Raw genomic sequence first — 22,021 nt, 5'->3', positions numbered from 1 at the left:
CAGGACTTGTTCAAGCCCTGCTGACAGAGAGCTCCACCACACCAAAAAGCAGAATTTTCCAACTCTGCTGTCATTTAGAATGGTGGGAGGCTGGGGAGTGATACCATAACAAGCAGAATGAAATTAAGGCCAGTACAATGGGAGCTGACTATCAGGAGATTTGGAACACTTCTTTTTTTTTTTTTTCCTCAAGTCCTATTGTTTCTGATAAGTCACAGAACTAAATTATGCACTGTAAAACTCTAGCCTCTGACAACCAAGCAAGAGGCATGACTGGATGTGTGGTACAGGTTGGCAGGAGCTGGGAATCTTTCTGCAGCTATTGGGAGGAGAGGGTGAGAAGTGAAGATGGCAAGTTAGCCTGGCTCTGGCTGGCAGGAGAGACCACCCCACACCCCCCCAGATTCTTGGTGTGTTTTTCCTGCACTCTGGTGTGTGCTGGCTCACTAATGCGTGTCCTTTTCTCCCTGCAGGCACTGGTGTCACTACACGGTCACAAGGACAGTGTCCTGCCAGGTGCAGAACGGGTCAGAAACGGTGATCCAGAGAGTTTATCAGAGCTGCCGCTGGCCAGGACCTTGTGCCAACTTAGTGAGGTAAAAATCTTCTTATCTCATGTTTCCCAAATCCTCCTGCCCTTCCCCTTGGGTTGGTTGTGAGGGCTGGGATCAGAGGGTCGGGTGGGGGGTCCTGCCTTGGGGGGCTGTGACTGAAGAACACAGCTGAAGGTAAGTGTGGCTTCCAATTTTAGGAATTTTAGGTGTCTAAGCACAGACAGGGTCTGCTTTAGAAAGGAGGCATTGTTTATTCTGTGCAAGGTGGAGGTTCCCACAAATCAAGCACAGTGAGGGGTAAAATATTACATTTTTTATACAAGAGAGTTTACATGAACCCACCTGTCTAATATACGTTCTCCACCTACCTAATGCCTATTTATTTGGGTGATATAATCTTACACAAGATGCTTGAAACATAAAGTTATTTTTCATTAAGCCACTTCTAGTGCAGAAGTTATGTGACAACATCAGTTACATTTACAAAAGGGGAGAAAATTCAGCCTGGGGACAAATAATTCAATTTAAAGACCTCAGTATTAGGATAAGTTATGTGAAAGAGTTTAGCTCAGGCTGTAGTGCCACACGGGAGGCTGCTGCTGGTCAGGCATGGGAGCAGATAAATGTTGAGTGACTGGACAGGGTGAGCAGGGATGCTGGATCAGTGCTTCTGTGTGACCTGTTGGTACCAAGTGTACTCAGGGCTGTAATATTGATCACATACTCTGGAAAGCTGTGATCAAATCCCTAACAGGCAATGGGGGCAAAGGTAATGTGCCCTGTATCTTTCAGGGTGGAATTCCTTTAGACTTCCTGGATTTCAGTACGCTTTAAAGACACATCAAAACACAATGTCCTCTCCTCAGACAAGAAAAAAAGCTTAAAAAAAAGCTGTGTGTCAAAAACTTGCCCTGAGCCTGCTTTGCCTTTCGATCGTTTATAGTCTTAGAACCTACATGTAAGAAGGAAAACAAAGTGTGAAATAGCTGTCCCCAGCTACCACCTTTCAGTAAAATGTCTTTGCATTGCTGTGCTTTGCCTTCTCTGAAAGGCATTCTCAGAGCAGAGCAGTGTTACCACCCAGCTGGGAATTGGGGCAAAAAGCCATTGTGCTCTAAATTTGCACCTAGCTTCTAAAACAATTTCCCAAGTAGACAAGCCATAACTTAGCTCCCAGAGCTCAGCCCTTTTATTGTTATTGTTACCAACTCACCCACAGGGTTGAGGTCCTCCTGTAGTTGATAACCTGGCCAGAAGGTGACTGCAGGCTGAGAGCCACCTCGCTGTTCTTGTGACACTTCATCTAGAATTCACATCTCGCATGGAGCTGTTCCCATTGTTGGTTCTCCAGTTTCCACTTGGCCAGTGGTCAGTCTCAGTTTTTTCACTTGTAATATATCTGCTTTGGTGTCTCTTTGGTCTTTATGCAAGGCTGTGGTTGAAACACTTCATATTTTACATTGTCATGGCCAAACTTCTGTTGAAGCTTTTTAATTTCCCAGGCTTTTTAGGCACATAATTGTCATTAGAAACTTGTGAGCTTTCACCTTGTCTCCTAAACTTGCCAAAAATCTTACTTATTTTTCATTGTTAACACGACTGGAATTTCATAAGAACTAAACATTTGATCATGTTATTAGTAAAAATTCTTTTTGTGGGCCCCTGCAGTTGATTGATGCCATTGATTCTTACATTAACCCAGAGACTTTAGGAGCAGTGTGTGCTGTTGTGACATTGTTCACGGAACATTTTCAGTTTCAAATGTAGTTTGGTTTGTTTGCCTGATGAGTCCAATTGTTTGGAGACAATGCAGAACAGCAGCAGACATCTCAATTTTTCTTTCTGTGTGAAAATATCATGGAAAGAAGCTGGGGTTATTAAATATTCAAGATTTCAGCTGGTGAAAGCTCAGCTAACAGGAGCTGCATTTTTGGAAGATGATCACTATGGAGAAACCTTCCCAAAGAGATGGGAGGACATCAATGCTCTGCTCCCTTGAGCTGGGAGGAAATGCAGGACAAGAGGATGGAACCCTTCCAGGGAGATGCCAATAATATCTGTCCTCTGGCCACACATTGTATGACATTCTTGTATAAAGCAGAGAAAGACCCTGCACCTCTTTGCCAAGGACCTCTCAGGAAGCTGCTGACAAAATGCTGGAACTCATCCACTTATCAGAGGTAAAGCAGGTCCTTGATAATTTCCCCTACTGCCACTGTCTGAAAGGGAGAACCCCAAGAAAGAGTAACCACAAAGGTGGATCCTCTGAGATCCTGAGAGCTGAATGGGCTCTGGGATAAGTCACCCCCAGCCAAGACATCTTTTGTAATGGTTGTTTGTTTTCAGCAATGCACCTGACTTTGATAAGAGAATGAATGGCTCCTGTGACATGTGACTGCTGTGGACAGTGTTTGGGACCCCGAGCCAGGCTGTGTGCTTGAGGTGGTGTTTTCTGAGCACACAGCAGCCTGGCACTATTTTGTTGCCAGCCCACAGGGATGCTGGAAGTGGCTTTCTTTTTTCTTGGAGTCAAGCTGAAGTTCTAAAACGACTTTAAAAAAAAAATTTGTCCTCCTCTCTCACCAAAATGAGTATGATCTTTTTAGGAAACACCAATCTCTCTCCAGATTCAGGCAAAGCCCATCTCGTGTTTTCAGGTGAAAACTCCTTGTGTACAAAAACTAGAAATGAGAAAAACAGTTTCCAGTCACAAGGCAGTGCAGTGCCTTTCCTGTTAAGAAATTGGCTTCAAAGGGGCTTATAAGTGTTTATCAGCCAGCAAGCTGTACAAGTGCCTTTGACAGGTCTCTGTAAATCCCTGCAGAAGATGAACAGAGCACAAAACTCAGCTTGGATGCACTACTTGTTTCTGTTTCCTCCTTACCTTGTCTGTACCAGCCTCTTTTTTTGGGGGGGCATTTCTGGAAGTCTAGCTTCAGGCTAGGTCAGGCTTTTTCCAGGTTTGGTAGTCACTAAAAATGTTCTTGCTCTCTATATCCCTGTGGTTATTTAGGTAATATAAATATATCTGCTTTTCTTTTGCTAAAAAAAGTAAATTTAAAGTGTCTTTTGGCCTTCTCCTATTCTTCTCTAGGGAGATTTGTGGTGTCTGAGCTTGAATTGAAGGGCACAGAGTGTTCTGTGTGACTGTAAGCAATGCAAAATGTCAGTAAGCCATTGGCACCATTTTGGCTTTATAGTGTTTCTCCCAGCTGTGATTTGAAACAAACTGTTTTCATCTCCTTGTTTACAGGGAGTCAGCCATATCTGGGAGAGCTTTCATTCTGCCAGCACCCCTTATCAGGCTGCTCACTAGCAAAAGGGACGTCAGCCAAGGAAAAAGGCATCTCTCAGACTCGTGGTGACAGCTGAGAGGGGCTCTCTGCTACAGAGACTCCACTCACGAGCAGACATCGATGGGGCCAGACAAGGATTTAATCCCTTTCCTGTCTCCCATTCATTCGTGTTGGGTTTCTTTCCCTTACTGCACAAATTGCAGCTCGGGGTCAAGCCTTTGCCAGAGGAGGATGTGTGGGATCCCAGCCTTGCAGCTCTGGCTGTGACATGTCCTTGCTGTCCATTCACTCGCTCCTGGAAGCTGCAGCAGAGCAGCTTTAGCAGGAGTGTTGTCATCTTGGCTGGGCTGGGATGAGCTGCTCTGGTCTTGCCCTCCACCCCAGGCTCTTTATTTAGCTTGGTGCTGAGTTGCTCTGGAGCAGTCTTGGCTGGAGGATTTCCCTCAGCAGATCTGTTCCTGAACTCCCTCCGTTTGTGCAGGGAAGGCTTCAGCTCCTGTGTGCCACAGGCTGTGCCTTTGCTGTGTCACACTCTGGGGTGCAGGGGCAGCTCTCCAGCAGCCTGGCTGAAGCTCAGACTCACATGCCATGTGTCTGTCTGCAGGAAGGGACAAAGTCTCTGCCTTGGGGTTCCAATGGTAACCTAATCCCTGGTTCTCTACTGCCTGTGTGGTTGTCCCCAGCTCCCAGTAAGCCCAGGCACCCAGATTGTGACCCTTCTCCTCAGCCATCCTTTGGCTGCAGCAGCTGCTGGGTGATGCCCAGTCCTGCCCTGCTTTGAGACCTGCATTCAGTTGCTGGAGCTCCTGTGATGTCCTGTGCCTTCAGATGAGCAATGCTACCTCGCCTGAAGGAAGAGGTCAGTGCTGCTTTTATGACCCAATAGGGCAACTTCTTGCTATTCTCTAGTTGGCCAAAATCAGCCTAGTTTTGATTAGAATATTTGTGTATGATTGTTGTGGTCAGTAGTGTCTTGGGAGGTAAATGGATGGGATGAATGACCTTGGCAGATCATGTGCTGTTACAGCCTTCAGAAGACAAACACTTCCTGCTTCAAACTCTTGTTGCTGTGAAAATCCCCAATTTATCTCTGGAAAATCCCCATCTCATCTCTGGAAATGTTCTTCATTTGTGGTGGGATATTCCAGCTCCTCTCCTGCTTGACTCATCCTTGAAAATGAACATTCCCAGCAAGGCTGTGTGAGTTTTTATCCTGCTATGCTTTGCTGAACTTATGGTCACAGAGCTGTCTCAGAGCTTTTGAGTCTCCTGTCTCTGCAGCATTTTCTGCCTTCAGAGACTTTGAAGGTTTTCCAGGAAACCCGCAGCTGGCTTGTACAGGGATGGGTTTACCTGTTCTCTTGCTTTGATAAGTCATTGAAACCCCAAAAATTAAGTTATTCATATGTTAGCTTTAAACTTCACTCAGAAGTTGCAGAGATGGAAGGAAGAGTGCTCTTGCAACACAGCAAATCTGGGCTGTGATGCCCTTTCCAGCTGCCTGTCACTGCCTGGTTTTTTATTTCAGTACTGTAGCTGATTTGGCTTATCACAAATGCTTTGTGCATTTAGTGTAAGCAGACTACACATCTTGCATGGATCATTCTTGTTTGGTGTTTTTGAGTGCTGGGTTTTTTTTTTTCTTGTTCTTTTCATTTAAATTGAACACATTACTGCTCCCGGAGGGATTTTACAAGCTAGTTTGTAGAATAACAAAGAAGGAATTCTGCAGGCTCATCCAATTTGGTCTTCTGTGCTTTTGAAAACTCTGTTGCTACAGGGTCAGTAGGAGAAGTTGGGGATCTGTCACCCAGGAGATTGGCCTGTAGATGATGTTTCCCCTCCGTTTCAGAACTTGTAATGCCACAGGGAAATCCTTCTCTCTTTCTTGCTTTCCAGTCAATTGAATAATAAATCCCAGAGCTTATTCCAGTGCATTAGGATTGCTATTTGAAGTCCTGTTACACATAAACTCTTTTATGTGTTTAATTCTCTTACAACTCCACATCTTGGAGGGAAATGTGTTTGGAAAAAGGCATCTGCTCTCCAAAGCACACATGGGATCTAAATGCAGGATGAACAGTGCTCCTACAAACAGGACAGACAGAGGCTCTGGCTGTGTAGGATTAGAGCTGTAGCACAAAGGGGCATTCTCAGCTTTGAACGAGGGCTGGGCACAGGTGGAGGATCAGGGGTTTCAGGGATTATGCTCAGGCTGCTGACTGAGGCCTTTTGATGTTGCCCAGACATTCTTTGAGCACTCCTCCTCCCTGCTGCAGTGATTCTCTGCAATAGCACTGACATTTGATTATTAATAAAGACAGGAGCTGATGATTGCTCTGTGGTGGCATAGAAACATCTGTCTCTGTGTCCTTGGCCTTTTTTCTTGGGACTGAGACACTGTCGGGTATTGCTGTGGACAGCAGGGCATGGCAGGTAGATAAGTGTGTTTCCTGGGTTTAGTCTTTTGCTAAGTTGTTTGAACCAGACACCAGAGTCTTCTTCCTCCCCATTGGCAAAGGCAGGAGACACAATGAGCTCTGACACTCCTGCAGCTGCAGGTTGGGTGGGTTTTTTTTTTTTAATCTGGTGTCTGCAGGAGCATATTTGAAACTCCTCTGGTTACGTTGTGCCCTGGGGAGCTACTGTGTTTGTGGTAGGGAAGCTGCAAGAGCTGGGGCTGCAGGAAAAAGGAGCACAGGGCTGATTGCCAGTGATGGTCTCTGCCATGCTGTGAGTGCAGATGTGATGGCAAAGGTGCTTCTCGTCCCTGCATCAGCAGGGTTTGAGGTGAAGTTGTCTTGTCTGTGTCACACAGAGGAGCTGCCTGGTGTAATCAGGTGGGATTTGAGAGGATGGTTAGGATGGTCTGTGTGGTGAGTGGTGTTGGGAACCAAATATATATTTGATAGCTCCTCAGAGCTCTTAAACTCCCTTCTTTCCAAGTGCTTTGATACATTCTTACTTAACCTGATGGATTTGAAATCTGCTTTCAGAACACTCTGATTTTCTATGGAGAGTTGCAGGGTTTTGGCATGCCTGTAAATCAGGGCATTGGGACCAAGAGTTAGAGGAACTACCACAGGCTTTGTTCTGAATGCATTTTGATGCACTTGTAATGAAGATGAGGGTCCCTGGAAGACAATGTGGCAGTTATATGGATGGGCTTGGACCTACTGGGTTAATACCTGACTTCAGTGCCACAAGAGAAGCAGGCAAAACAGAGCTTGCATTCCTTGATTTCTGGATTCTTTGCCAGTCAAAAATGCAAGTTCATTCATCTTGTGATCCTGAAACCCATCAGTAAGTGATGGTGAAACTTTCAACCTGGGGCTTGAATAAAAATGATTAGAAGCCTCTGAGGGTCACTGAGGTCTCCTTGGGCACAAGCTGCAATGGCTGAATGAATCAGAGGAACAAAACCTTCTCTTGTGATGTGGAAACGAGTTTCACGCCTTCCCTCTCATGTGGTCTTTGTGCACAAACAGCTTTGTTTGTGAGTGTCAAAGGGCAGGGGAAGTCCAGAAAGGGTGAAGGCATTTCCTGTGAGTGACAGGCTGTCCTGCTTGGGTCATGGCAGAGATCATGCCTGTCTCTTTTGACCTGATTTTTGAGGCTTTGATCCAGGAATGTGACACTCTTCCCTTTTCTTGTGTCATGTCTGCCTGTTGTGTTCAGTGACACTTCCTTGGAAGCAAGGGGGACATGTCCTTGTGTGCTGAGGAGTGAGACTTGTAGGCTGCCATCCCTTGGTGTCCCCACCTCTCCAGTACTTATAGCCTTGTACCCCAAATTATTTCATCAGTCAGCTCATGCTCCTTCCCCAAATTACCCCTTCCTTGGCAGCCACTCAGAGCCACAAGCAAGAGATGCTATTTCCCAAATGATAACTGTATGTGGACAAACTCGTGTAGCTCATCCTGCAGGGATCAGGCAGCTCCAAGGACAGCCGTGTGTTGGCTCTGGTCTAGGAGCAGCAGTGGAGCTGCTTCAGCTTTCTGGGCTCTTCCCTGGGAGTTGCCCCACTCCCTGGGGTATTGTTGTGAAGCCTCAGCAAAATCCCTGGAAATGGCTCCTGACTCTTGCAGTGGAGTGGCAGATCCTGGTACTTTGCTTCTCCACGAAGTGCTCGGAGCTCTCCTGCTGAAGGGAGCTGTGTGTGCTGAGCACATCCTTTGGCTCCCTGAGCAGTGCAAGGTTGTGGCTCCTCCAGACCTGTTGCACTCTGCCTTGGCAGATTTCTGTGCTGGTGTTTGTGGCTTGAGTGCCATCCGAGGGAAAGGCTTCCCTTTTGTGCCACCAATCCTTTTTGCTGCCTCTTGTGTTTTCCACACATTTTCATTCAGAGGCTTTTGGTCTTTAACAGGTATTTTCCTTCCCTCTGCTTTTCCATATATTTTTCTCATCTCCTTCAGTTGCAACACTGCAAGTGTCAGATGGTGGTGATGCTTTGCTAGAGGTGCTTTCTTTGCTCCCCTCCTGGAATAGCAGTCAGAAATGTGCATGATGTGATACCATAGGTCACAGCAGATCTTGGTGCCGTGTCACAAAATTGAGGAAAAATGATGCTATGAAGAATGGAGCAACTTCAGAACAAACTGGACTTGCAAGCTGGGCCCACTTCAGATGGCAGAGAGCATGATGCTGAACAGAGCTGCACACGTCAGGACTCCTCCAGGGAATTCGGGGTGGGTGGTAGACTGTGACAGCTGAGCTCCACGCTTGTCATGCCCTCAGAAGTCCTCCCTCACTTGAGGATTAAACTGGAGCTACTTCCCTGACACAGAACTGCTGCCAAGATTCCAGTCTGGCTCAAGCCACTCTCCACACTTCATAATGAAGTTTGAAAGAGTTTTAACATCTTGGTGTTGGCAGAAACATGGTTTTAAAATCACGGTGTGGTTGGAGACACGCTGGCTCTGGACACTGGTAACAAGGCTGGAGACTTTCATCTGAAGGTCAAACCCAGCTGTGGTGTTAGTGACAAAGCCATGAACTTCTGACTGACGGCTCGGGGCTTATGTGTGGAAACGTGTCTGGAGTCCAATGCCAGGACTGGGAGCTGGGACATCTAGGTTCAGTTCCTGGGCTTTGCCAGAGCTATTCTGAGAGACTCTCAGCAAGACACTTAAACTCTTGGTGCCTTAGGTCTCTTTGTGAAAAGCACTGAAGGTCCACCTACATCAGCGTGCTCCAAGTCCTCAAACTCACACATGACTCTGGACTCCTGAGCACCACTGGGTGCAGGAGCAAAGGAATAGGTGGGATGAGCTGGCTCTGTCCCTCCCATACCAGACAAGATCACAGCTGTGGGTATTAGCAGCGTACTGGTGCTTTTTGGCAGCTCCAAGGGTGAGGACATCACGTTCTCAGGAGACCTCGCTGCTCTCCTGTCTCTGGGTGAGGCTGTTCCCAGGGCTCAGGAGGAAGCTTATGCAGCCCCACCTCTCCTGTGGCTATAAGAGAACTTAGTTTCTGTGTTTGGCAGCTGGCACAAACCATCAGCAAACAGCTTCCTGAGAAATCAGCTTCCCCAAAACTCTGCTAACCACGGCTGAGCTGTGCCCTCCTTTCCAACACACCGTGGGTAGCCTCTCCTGGCAAGCTTTTGTTCCTGCTCTTTGGAGCAGCTCCCAGTCACTGCAGTGCTGTCCTGGGTGTACACCTGCCTCCCCGTGGAGTGGTTTTGGATGAGATTCATGCAGCTGCATGTCTGTTTTCCCCGTGCCCAGCTGAGCCCGGGGCAGTGCTCTGTCTCCTGCTGCCTCTCAGCAGGAGGAGCCTCTTCCCTTCCCCAGGGACAGGGTGCTCAGGGCTTGTCTGCCTGGCTTGGCCAGACAAGCTTAAGCTATAGCCTGCAACACTGTAATCCCACAGCTTCAGACTCTCCCTGTGTGTGCCAAATTCTTTTGGCTGTTAAATAAGGGTAGGAATTTCAAGGGGAGCTTGTAGAGTGCAACTTCTGTGTTTGCTTTTAGCTTCATGAATAGCAGCAGTGACTTGTTTGGCTGTATACTGAGAAAACTCCGAGCTGCCAACTTTGACGAGCTGCTGTTTTAAAGGAAAAGTTGTCACTTATGCAACTCTGTTTTGTGTTGACTTCACAATCACTGTGCCTTGCACAGCCCTGCTGTGTGTGCAGGTCACCCTCCAGTTCCCAGGGGGGCACGGCAGTGCTCTGGGGATGCTGTGCTGCTCACAGAGCTCACAGACCTGTCCTGCAGAACCTTGGCTGTGGTGCAGAAGATGTGACCCTATTTCAGATGGGGGGAGAGTTGAGGCACAGGTCAGATAACTGGGAAAAAGGCTCCAGGAAGGTCACTGATGTAGCTGTCATGTTGATGTGCTGGTACATCCCAGGTCTGAGTGGTGGGGAAAGGGAAGGCACCTGGGAGGTGGGAAACCATTACTGCTGAGTGAGGAAAGGCTATTGCCAGCCTCTGTTCAATGTCACACGAGTCCACGTGAAGGAAGAGTGTGGGAAACATCATCATCTCTGTACATGCAGGACTTTGTAATGATGAGATCTCCACAAAGGTGGTACCTGCAGGAGGAGAGGTGTGGGCAGAGCCAGTAGAGCATGAGGGCTTAAGGAGGAAAAGAAAAGCTGTTGAATCAGATCCACACTCTAATAAATCCTTGCTGATGTTTCGTGTGACTCCTTTTTCTGTAGCTGGGGTTGGCTGGGTGCTCTGGGATATATCCAGGGGGGAAGATGTGCTATGAATTAGTAGCAACACTAATTATTAGTAAATATTATTACTAATTAGTAGCAGCACCGTCCTCAAGCAGGTTGCTATATTGTGCTGACTCCTTGTTTGTGTTAGTTACAGGACTCTCATCAGGCCCACGTACAAAATGTCCTACAGAACTGTGACCACGCTGGAGTGGAGGTGCTGTCCTGGCTTCACAGGGAGCAACTGTGAGGAGGGTGAGTTCTCCAGCAATGTCTCTGTGCTTGTGGAACAGCAAGGATGGACTGGCTGCCCCATGAGCTGGGGTTTGGTCCTTAATATGCCCTACACCTCTTAAACACAGGAACAGGTCACCTGTTCCTTCCCTTTTATTGTCTGGATATCACACAAAGCTCTGAAAGGTGGTCTTAGAAAACAGATCATTCTGAATGGCTGCAAACAGGCCTGAACAGGGAGGGGCAAAGAAATAAAGCAAAGGGAATCAGGGATGGCTTGTTTAGAGATGTGCTCATGCTTGGCATCCCTGCTGTGTTCAGAAAATGTGTTTTCTCCTTTTCATGTGTTATCTTCTCCCTGTCCCTGTTATCACCATCAGTTGCTGTGTCCAATAAAAGCTGGTCCCTGGATGGCTGCTTCTGAACATTTTATGCCTGTAAGATCTGGATATAAATAATGTGTGCTCCCAGAGAGCTTTGAGTCAATACCTTTGGTTCCCCTTTCTACCTGCTCCTTTACTTAATGGTGCAACATTCATGTTGCACAGTGCATGTGAAAACACAGTACTGTCCACACAGAGGAAAGCACAGGGCTCTTTCCAGAGCAGGAGGAAAAAGTATTTTCCTTTTTTAACCACAATAAGGCATGTTTTACATTTTCCTTTGTAACATTTTCTACTTTAACTGTCACTTCTGGAGTTTTGAAACAAGTCCTGCTTCTCCACCAAGTTTCAGGTTTAGGCATTAAGGCATTTGCTGAACCTGACTTGAGCATTCACAGCTTATGAATGGGAGAAGCTCAGCCTGGAGTTTTCTGTTCATTTGCATCAGGTCAACACAGCCTGGTTCTGGCTGCTGGAGGGTCACTGGGGGTGGCCAACATCTCTGGGTCTGCTGTTTGTACTCGTTTTCTTTGTGCTGTGATATCTTAATACCAATCACACAACTTCCTAGTCAGAGATTTGCCTGAATTGTCTTTTTACAGTCCCAAAGAGTGATGGCTGCAGACAGCAGCTGGCTCCAGGCTGCTGAGGAAACAATAGCTTCCCAGAGACTCCAGAAAAGCCTTACAAAGTGGCAAAACTACCCCGAGTTGCAGTCTGCAGGAAAGAGCTTTACATTTTAACATAATGCTGAAAGAAGCGAGCCTGGGAAAAGCTGCTGTGGTTCAGCTGAGTTTTCACCTGTCCCAGCAAGGAAGGGGGAGCAGAGGGTGGTGGCAGAGCTGTCACTGCCGGTGTGGCTGGGTGAGGATGTGCCTGCTGACCTGAGGAGCCCCCTGCTCGTGCCTGGAGGTTTGGACAGGTGTGAGTTATTGCAGCTTAGCGGGGCTGCTGGTGCAAAGGAGAGATTCCAGCTCCCTCCCACAGTGCCAGAGCTGTCTCAGCAGAGTTCAGTGGAAATAAAAAGCCAACATAAGCTTGTTTGAGGAAGCCAGCAGCGATCTCGCAGGAGCAGGTCTGTGGAACGAGGTGACAATTTTATACAGTTACTTTTCAAGGTGGAACTGTTCTTTTGGGCTTGGATATGGTCTGTGGAGTGTGAGAAGAAAGCCAGTAGTAAGCCTTTACTTTCATGTGTGAGATTCTTTTTACCTTTTTTTTTCCTCTCCTTAAAACATCTGGTGCTACTGACAGTCCCACATCCTTGAATGAAAGAGGAAAATAAAAAAGCCCCCTTTCTAGTGCAGTAGGGTTGTGCCACTTAGTTTTTAGTGTAAATACTGGTGCTAGCAGTCTGCATGCCCTTCAAGCTGCCAATTTTAAAATGGAAATATTTACTTACCCCTTATGTTAATTCTTAATGTTAGCATCACTTGGAATGAAAGTTTAAAAGGCTAAAAAGAGGCTGTTTTAGAGTTTTTGGCAACCCAGTATAAGGCCTTTTGTACTCTTTCCTTTCTGTGCTCTCCCCTACTGCAAGTTTGGTTCCTCTGAGAGGGTGGGAAACTTATCTGTGTGAGTTCTTCCTGGAAAGAGCAGACAAAAGGAAACAGAAAACTAAACTGAAGCAAAACAAAAACAGTGCAGTGCTGAAGCCACAGTGAATTAGCAGGGCAGAACCTCAAAATGCTTTCATCTTTCATTAGACTGCTCCTCAATATTTCATTTCACTTGTATGTGCAGCTGGTGCTTTAGAAGTTGATGGCAGGTAGGTATGACTGGAGGCAGCCTGGACCTGCACTATTTTAAATTTGCTTTCTTTTAATTTACAAATCCTCCCATTCTCTGGCAGCCACTGTTGCCAAAGGAATGGCAGCTGCCGTGGCTCTGAGCTTCCACTGCAGCATCTCCTGGTTCCAGACACTGAAGGGGAACTTCCTTTCCCAATGGGTCTTGGAACAGCAAGGTTGTGTTTCCCTCAGCAGGATGGATTAAGGCTGTAGATAATGGATTGATTAAGCAAACAAAAGAGTTCTGGGAGTTGTGTGTGCAGGGGCATGGCTGATGGTGGTATTTGCATCCTGATGATATAAATCTGTCTATAAGATCTATTGATTCCTTCTTTAGCCCCCAGTGAGCAGAGTTAATATTTGCTCCTTTTTTTGTGCTGTTCTGGAAGCACTGTAGCATATATGGAGGATAGATTATTTTTTTATCTGTCCTTATATCAAACCTTCTTGCCCTTTTAAAATTTATTTCTTTTAGCATTTTATGAGGGAAGACAGGACAGGGAGATGGTGAACCAAGGAATGAATTTGAAGCCATTCAGAGGCTGCAGCTATTTCTGATATAACAACTTGTAATCTCCCACATGGCAGGTCAGCTTTTCTTTTGCTCAAGCAGCAGTTCAGTGTGGGTGTCTAGCCCCAAAGTATGACACACTCATGAGACTGGCTTGCTGTGACACACCTTCAGTGGGAAAACTCCCCTCTGCTAGAGCAAGCTGTTCAGTGCAATTCAGCCACTGAAGTGTCTCCATCCTCAGCTGGTAAGTTTAGCTTGAGTCAGTAAACACTTAACTGTCACCAGCTGACAGGCACCTACATTAATGCTGAAAGCTGCACATTTTTACATTTAAATTATCCTGGGCCTCTAAGTCCTGCATTGAAGCTGATAAAGAGCATCATTGTCTGGAGGACACCCAGCTCTAGAGGTGGATGGAGATTTTGCTCTCAGTGGGCCATTAATTTACTGAGGTGAATTAACCTGTTTCCATCCTGTTTCCTTTTTCAAGCTGACACTGCCTGGAGCTTTCTCCCCTTCCTTTCCTTGCTTTCTACTGAGTCCAAGTATCAGTATTTGAAAGATCTCCAGTTCCTTTACTGGTTTTGTAGAACTGTGACCTGCTCATTGAGTTGATAGTCAAAAATCACCAGTTGTACCAGGCCTTCCCAAAGGGTTTCTTGCAACTTCCTTGGATGGAGAAATAGACTTGATGCAAACCAGTCTGGTGAATATAACTGTCACTAGATACTTACTTTTATTTTCCAGTTTCAGGGGGTTTTTGTTTTGTTTAAAGTGGAGCCCAAGCCTAGGACAGGAAATGAATGCACTGAGCCACCCAGTCTGCTGACTGCTGATATAAAGAACATATGGATGAGGGCAGTGCAGGGGTGAAGTGGTTTAGCCGTTGCAATCATGCATCAAGCTGATTGATTTGAATCCAAGATGATGCTGACATTTCAACTCGGCCTTTTTTTCTGTATGGCTGAAAGTTCAAAGGCAAGTGCAACCTCTTGGGAGAGGAAAAGTGTCCCCAGCAAGTTCAGGGGCTCAGCACTGCCCTGGAGCTCTCCAGCCAGGCAAGGTTTTATTTTGCTTTACAAATATAGAATAGCTTTCTTCCTTGTTTGTTTGTACTGCTTGAGTTTGGGACAGTAGCCAGTATCCTATTTACCCCAGAAGCAGATTGATGGTAGATGGCTTAGCTGTTTGGGCAAGAAACAGCTCCCAGAGTAACCTCAGCACCTCTAAAGTGATGCTATTGTGATTGCAAGATTACTTTTTTTCTTTCCTAAGAATGCAAGTAAGATAGGAAATTTGAGCAGCCTTGTTCAAATGGCTTAATTGGAGAACTTACTTTTTTTTTTTTTTTTTAAGTCTCCCCCTCCTCATTTCAGTTCTTGGAATATTATGATCTACTTCTAATAACTATTGTTTGCATCTTTCTTGTCATCCTGGTATTTTTCAAACCTCTCAGATTCCCATGTGTTTACAGTTTTCAAACCAGCGTAAGAAAATGAGGATTTTCCTCTTGGTATGATAGAGTGCAAAAACCCTTTTAATTTTTACTGCTGGTTTACAGAATTTCTTGGTCGCAGGAGGAGAGATGCAGAACAACACTGCCAGGAAAATCTTAAATGAGCAAATGCAATTAGGAGACAAAATTTGATGAGACTGTGAGAAAGGACATCAAAACAAGAGACCTGAAAGCTCATTGAAGTGCTCTGAAGGGAATTCAAAGTGATGCTAATGGGACCTCACTTCTCCAAGCCTTGTCCTCCTTCCCCATGAACCACTAAAACAAGAACAGTCCATGATGTGAAAATGCAACACAGAGATTATGAAGTAACATCTCCTGTAGTATCACAGCAGTTCTCTCCAGGAGTTGAGCTTGTGTGTTCTCCTTTCCTCAAGTTCCTCAGTTCCTTCCTCAGCAGAGCTTTTTGCTGCCACTGAACTTTTTCATCTTCCCTTAGAAACTGAGAAAATGTAAGAGAAAACAGTGGGAGCCAGAGCAGTGCAGTGCCTGTTCCTGTTCCTGCTGAATCCTGGGTCAGTGGTATTTGCCCACTGCAGCTGAGTCCAGCTCCTCTCACAAAACAAAAGCTTCCATGTGAACAGTGAAATTCTCCCCAAGGTGGTTTTTTTCAGTACCCTCTGACAGGCTGGGCAGTTCTGTGCTGCAAACATGGCAAACTGAGGTTCCTTCCCTTCAAGTTTAGATCTAACAGGGATATAGTTCTCTGCTACAGACTGGTTCAGTAATTCCTTTAGGGAAATGTGGCTTAGCTCTGATTTGAGACCTTTGAAACCAAGTACAACATTTGATTCCACACAGCAATTTTTTTTTTTTCTGAAAATATCTTCCAAAGTTTGTTTGTTAGATACAGTAAGTGAATTATGTGAATACATGTTACAGACTGATAAGTGTAACTTGAATTTACTAATAGTTTTCCAGTTAGTAAGTAGGTGGTAAAATGTGGTAACGATCTCTGTAAATCTACCTTGAAAAATATTTTATGAAAAAATATCAGAACATGTGAATCACCTGTGATGGAACTGCTGACATGTGGAAGTGGCTCCCTGAGTAGTGATGTTTGTGGTGCAGGTCCCAGGTGTTGGACAGTACCTACCCCAGTATTTTCTTCCATAGCATTCCCCTCCAGTGTTCCACCTCCTGGTCCTGCTTCTGGTGGCCTCTTCAATGTAAGATCCACCAGAAGTTGCCCAAACCTTCGAGGTGTCACCCACTGTCTGCTCCCATCACCCTGCTGACCAGTCAGCAACCTCTGCCTTCAGGCCAGACATGACTTGTGTCACCCCTGATCAAACTGATCCCATTTACTGAGGAGTTCCTGGAGTGTGTGGTCACTGCTGGAATTATCCACAGCCTGCTGAGAGCACTTTCTGGCATCAGCACTTTGTGACTACTTGAACAATTTCTGAGTGTTCATCTTCCTTTTCAATACATAGTAAAAAGAAAAAATAAAATCCCTGTAGATTTCCAAATATTATGACACTGCATTCCAGCATCTGAGTAGTTTCATTTTTTTGGACATTTCTAATCTGAATAGGGAGAATTTTATTGAGCACCTAATGTCAAAATATCTGAAGTGCTAAATATCTGCAGATGTTATCTTAACATGAGTGGGAAAGTTGTATTCTGTACCATTATACGGTCCTAAAGTTTTTAGCCATCAAATTACTGTGGTATGTAGAGTATCTTTTGTATTTTCATAAGCTGCTGGCTTTCCCAAACACATTGGATGTTTTCTACTGTGTATGTCTTAATTCACAAGTGAAGGACTCGCTTGTTTATAGTGAATGACTTTCCTATGAATTTGCTTTATTTTTAATCAGGAGTGAGGATAATCTTCCCTTGGGTGTGGCTGCACAGGGCTTGGAGCAGCCTGGGCTGGTGGAAGGTGTCCCTGCCCATGGCAGGGTGGAACGAGATGAACTTTAAGGTCTCTTCCTACTCAAACCATTCTGTACTTGTTTTAGACTTGTATAAGCTCAGAGACATCTCCTGTGGTTGGATTAGTTAGATATTGAAAGTTTTGCACCCAAGGAAGTTCCTGAATTATTCTAGAGTAGATCTTGGGAGGTGTGGGTTCTGAAGAGCCCATCCAACCTTTCATAATCCTTACTGCCTCCTGCAATCCTGAGCTTTTAACATGCTGCTTTCTCATGTAGCTGTTCCTTCAGAGCTCCTGTCTTCCCCTAAATTATCACTTGTTTCCCATTCATCCTCACAATGATGAAATTTTATTTGCTTGAGGCTGTTAGAAGGGAGTTGTATTTTTTCCCCTATGTGAGTCTCTCATTGTTAGAGCCTTTGGGAGTTGCTGACAGTGTAGTGTCCTCTGGAAAAAGGGACATGTGACATGCTGTGCTGTGAATCCTGCAAATGGAGTTAGTACCAAAGTCAGGAAAAATATTCTCCCAGAAAACTCCACCCTATCTCTCTTTTCCACAGCCATTCCCTTGGAGGTGGTGGGGAAAGGGTGGAGCTGTGTTTGTACCAGAAGTTGGTACTTTCTGGAGTGTGCACTCCCATTTGCACAGGGAAGAGCTAAATGAGAGGAATAGTTTCTAATTCCTGTCCACTGATGAGTTTGGTGCCTTTCAAGTGAATTACAGATAATAATGGAAAAAGAATTAAACCCACCTGCTGATAATGTTTCCAGGTTTCCTTGCTGCTGCACTGACTATTTTTAAAAAATCAGGAATAGGAAATGATGCTTAGGCCTTTGATGTGCCCACAGTGGGAAGGGATAGCAATGAGGACTCTCTTTCTTTCACTCACTTTGCAAGGCTATTACTCACTTAACCAGCTGGTTTGTGTTTAATTTTTGAGCACTTACGAAATTACAGCTCCCTCCCCATTGCTTTTCAAAGGCTTAGTTATGAAATGTGTGGATTTAATGTTGCTGTCAAACAGTGCTGAATGGGATGGTTCCTTGAGGAAGAACTTACTGAATTTTTTGCTGGAGAATATTTGAGTGGCCTGGTTTGCAGAGTGTAATTTCTTTTTAGTGCAGTAATTGATTTACTTTTAATTCTCTTTGATATGTGCCTCTAGAAGCAGTGGAGACTTGTGCAGATGTGAATGTTGGTGAGGATAAGGGAAAGCTGAGGGACAAAGCTCCAGCTTTTCAGGACTTTGACCCCTAGGTGTGACTCTGTCCAGAATCCTGCTGCCATCTCTTATTTCTGTCTTGTCAAATACTGGGGGAGAGACAAAAACATACTCTGTACCACACAACTTCCAAGTGACCTGTGCAGAACTGATGTAATAGTGAGTTGTCACTTTGTGTGAGTGATGGAGAAATATTTTGTATTCCTGAGATTTAAAGACACGAGAATAAAGGAAGATCCTGAAGATGGGAGATTTCATCACCAGCTTTCCACAGAGAGCAGATGGACAGGCTAAGGTACTCTTGCAAAGAGTTTTTTAATAAATTTAAGCCAAGCTATTGACAGTGCAAACTTTTTGCATGTGTGAGACGCAGGATGTGTCTGAGGGGGTGTGAGATGGAGGGGACAGGTTGAGGGAGGCTGCAGAGTACATGGGGTGGTGCAGCTGGTAGCAAGCTGAACTGGAGCCAAGATTTGGGGGTGAAGCAGATGGACACATTCCTATTTATACCTTAGGGACTCTTGCCTCTTCCCTCTTTATTTTACATGGGTTTTTCATTAAACAAGTTAATGCAATTGGTACAGTAACACTTGTGTTTTCTGTGGTAGCTAATTCCAGTTGTGGGCTGCTCAAAAACATCAACACAAGGAGGGTTTATGCAAGGGCAGGATGTGAGCAGGGTAAGCCTCATCCACACAAGCTTTCTTCGGGAAGAAGAGATTTACTAGGTACCTAAATCACCATTACAACTACCCTGGGATCCTTTGCCATGTGGAAATGGGATTGCAAGGAACTGGGATCCAGGTAGAATTGGGATTGCAAGCTCAGAAGTAGGAACAAAGGTGGATTTTCTGGAGAAGTTTGAGATTGGTTTCATGTTTTGTAGACCTCAAGTGGAAAGCAAGAGGTAAGCATTGAATTCCCATGTTGCTGAATTCTAGACTTTATTCTTGCTCTATTCCTTGTTATTAAATGGGGAACCAAAAGTGTTCCTCCAAATAATAATTTCTGGTGGAGTTTAATTTCAGTTTAATGTGAAGTGCTAGGCAAAATCGTGTTCCATGCATTTCAATGCTGTCTTCTCTATGTGAGCCTGTTAGAAGGACAAAGGCAGCAAAGTTAGCACAGCTCCATTTGGGAAGCTACAGAAATGTGCAACTGCAAAACACACAATTCACTCAAAAGAAACTCAGTGCTGTCATTAGTGAGGGTTCACACTGTGCCTGTTTGGGCAGAGGTGGCAAATGGAGTTGTACCAGGGACTGTGCTCAGCCCAGCATGGCTTTTATTCCATTCCCAAGTTGGTGTAAGGAATGGAGAGCCCTCCTAATCAGATCTGTGTGTGTCAGAGGCTGAGCAGTACTGGGAATATGTGGGAGACTGGGATTAAAATGCTGTTAAATCTTGATTGAATTGTAGAGTTGGGCAAGGATCCATGAAGTGAGATTCGATCAAGGACACACAGAGGCAGGAATAATTAAATGCATAGGTTTAATAAGAGATTCTGAAGGTAGTGGGATCCCAGGGGTGGGAATGGAGTTTATGGAAGATGTCAGAATGAAGTGTTGCTTTAAAGTCAGGAGAAAAATGCCGTGTTGGAGTTTGATGCTACAGATACTCTGACCAGGTGTAACATTTACTACTAAATAATCCATGGCACTGCCTGACACACAGGTAAAACTTTCATGGACTGTGAAGTAAAACTTTCATGGACTGTGGTACCTGCATGTGTTTGTGTTGGTGGTTCTCAGAGAGGTCGTTTCAGCATTTATTGGAATTTCAGCCTTTTAACTGCTAAACTCATGTGAAAGCCAGTCCTAATTGTGCTACACATCTGAGTCCCAGGACCTTAAATACTGTAAAGGGATGTGTTGCATCTGTGAAAGTGTCTGGCTCAGAAAGGAATGTGCCTTTCGTGGTAGATGGTGTATGGATATGTTGTACAGTTAAATTATTAGACTGCTTAACTTTGGAGGAGTCAGAAGGTGTGTGTTAAACACAGCTGAAAATAGCATCAACACAAACAAGCTCTTCTAAGTATACCATGACTGGTGGTCATTTAGGCTCATTCATGGTTTTCAGAAACTGGACAAGAAGTAGGTATAGACTCATTCTAGTGATAACATACACATGGTTACAGAAAATCTAGGAACTGATTAAATGATTCCTATGAGTATAGCACTGATCGTCACTGCAGTGTCAAGAAATCTTGTTGGATGGTTCTTTAGCAACTTTATCATTCCTAAGTAAATGAAGGCTGGGAAAAACTTACTGGAGAAATAAACTTTGCTTTTATGTGCCATCAGATTTCAAACAATGTTTAATAAAAGACTTTATGAAAATGAGTAAGAGAGTGAGACATCACCCTTTAACCAAGTGATACTAGGTCCCTCAACCACCAAAGCAAGAAAGACACTGAGGAATGGCTCTGTGGAAATCCCCTATCATGAAGTTCATTAAGGACTGATAAACTTTATTCTGGACTCATAACATATGCTTCTTGCTCGGCTCCTGATTTGTCTCTCCTTGGATAGTGCATCCAAATCCATAAGTAACATGCAAGTTTGCATTTCATTTCGAGCCCAGCAGGCATACAGCAGTGAGGTTACAAGGCCTTTCCAAGTGAGCCTGGAGGGACTTGTTGGCTAGAGTTTGGGTCTCTGGCAAGCAGCTCCCTCCAGCTCTGTTCTGTAATAAAGTCAGGGTTCAGTCCCCGGCCTCGCGCAGATAGCGAGCTCTGTTGCGTGTCTCTGGGTAATCAGTCACTGGCAAGGCACAGATGTTCCAAGATGCACAGCAATGGGTGCAGCAGAAAAGAGAGGCAACAGCGGGGTCATGCTACAGATGCAACCACATCTCACATGTGTTCGTTCTTGACAGGAGAATTCTTGTAGCATTTGTGGTTTTCTGGTTGCTAATCCCGTCAAATGAGGGCTCAAAGGCTAATAATGCTCGGACTTTTATTGCTGCTCCTTTAGCCACACAGTGCCAGGTATGGCTGATAGCTCCACTGCAGGCAGAGCCAAAAGAAGGGCATTAAAGTAACAGAGAGGGGTCCAGGATTGCCCCAGGCAGTGGCTGAAATTAATTTGGGCAGCAATTCTAATAAAGTCAGAAGGAAAGAAATCTGGGGCGAGAAGATGTCCTAGCCTTTACCTGGTGGTGGAGGTAAGAGATGAAAAAAACTCCTGCATTTTTTTTTCTTCTTTTTCTGTAGATGAAATGCACTCAAGCCTAAAAGAGAAGAAGCCAGACCAAGTCAAGACTCAGTCTGATGTTTCGTTTGTGTGTACATAATGACTTTTGTAGCAGTAATGCTAAAGAAGTTTTGGCATGTATCCACAGTGGGAAGTGCAGGACCTGTGCTCATTGCTAGGTGGTCCTTCATTCTAAAAACCTTGAGGGACACCCACGGCAGATGGACTTTAATTAGGCTATGTCCTGCTGCCAGTGACTGTCAAATGTGACTCCCCAGATCAAGCACTAGAGCTTTCTGCTGAAGGTGTCAGGTCTTGCTCTCATGGAAAGCGAGTTTCCTGCAGCATGAGCTGTAGGAAGTGCTGCAGTACCCCTGAGATACCGACAGAAACTGGGAAGTATCGTGGTTAATTAGTTCTTCAGCGGCCAATTTGGATGGAGATACAAACCTGTTACTGTCAGCCAGTGTTTTAGTCTCAATGGCAGAGGCCTGTGCTAAGTAACAAAGGTTCTGGTTTTCTCTTTACTGGTGTGGAGACTTGTTAAAGCCATATGGCTCAGAGTACTTGTGTAGGGATGGCTCTGCTGTGTTGCTGCAGGGCTCTGCTCTGTAAAAAATTACAGCCCATTCAAGGAGGGGAACAAGCTACTCTTAAACTTGGCTTGTTTGATCTTTTCTAACTTAGCCTCAAGTGATTAAGCAAACAGTGTCTTTTCAAGCATTCTCCAGTTGTGTGATCTGCTAAACACATCTC

General features: G+C 45.1%; 1 protein-coding gene across 8 annotated transcripts in view; it reads left to right on the top strand.

Annotated features, from left to right (window-relative positions):
• Nucleotides 1–22,021, top strand: part of COL26A1 (collagen type XXVI alpha 1 chain) — a 195,380-nt gene that overhangs the window by 52,233 nt on the left and 121,126 nt on the right. For 7 of the 8 annotated variants that reach the window (XM_014888030.2, XM_088177074.1, XM_088177076.1 and 4 more), the window contains exons 2-3: nt 474–596; nt 10,678–10,781. In XM_014888030.2, the coding sequence (XP_014743516.2) occupies nt 474–596; nt 10,678–10,781 (227 nt within the window). The remainder of the gene's footprint in view (nt 1–473; nt 597–10,677; nt 10,782–22,021) is intronic. The other variant, XM_088177075.1, reaches the window with a different exon arrangement.

This window comes from Sturnus vulgaris, chromosome 21 (genome assembly GCF_052056855.1).
Source record: "Sturnus vulgaris isolate bStuVul1 chromosome 21, bStuVul1.hap1, whole genome shotgun sequence".
NCBI lineage: Eukaryota > Metazoa > Chordata > Aves > Passeriformes > Sturnidae > Sturnus > Sturnus vulgaris.
The sequence above is the reverse complement of the archived record's forward strand: the minus strand, read 5'-3'. Positions and strand labels throughout refer to the sequence as shown.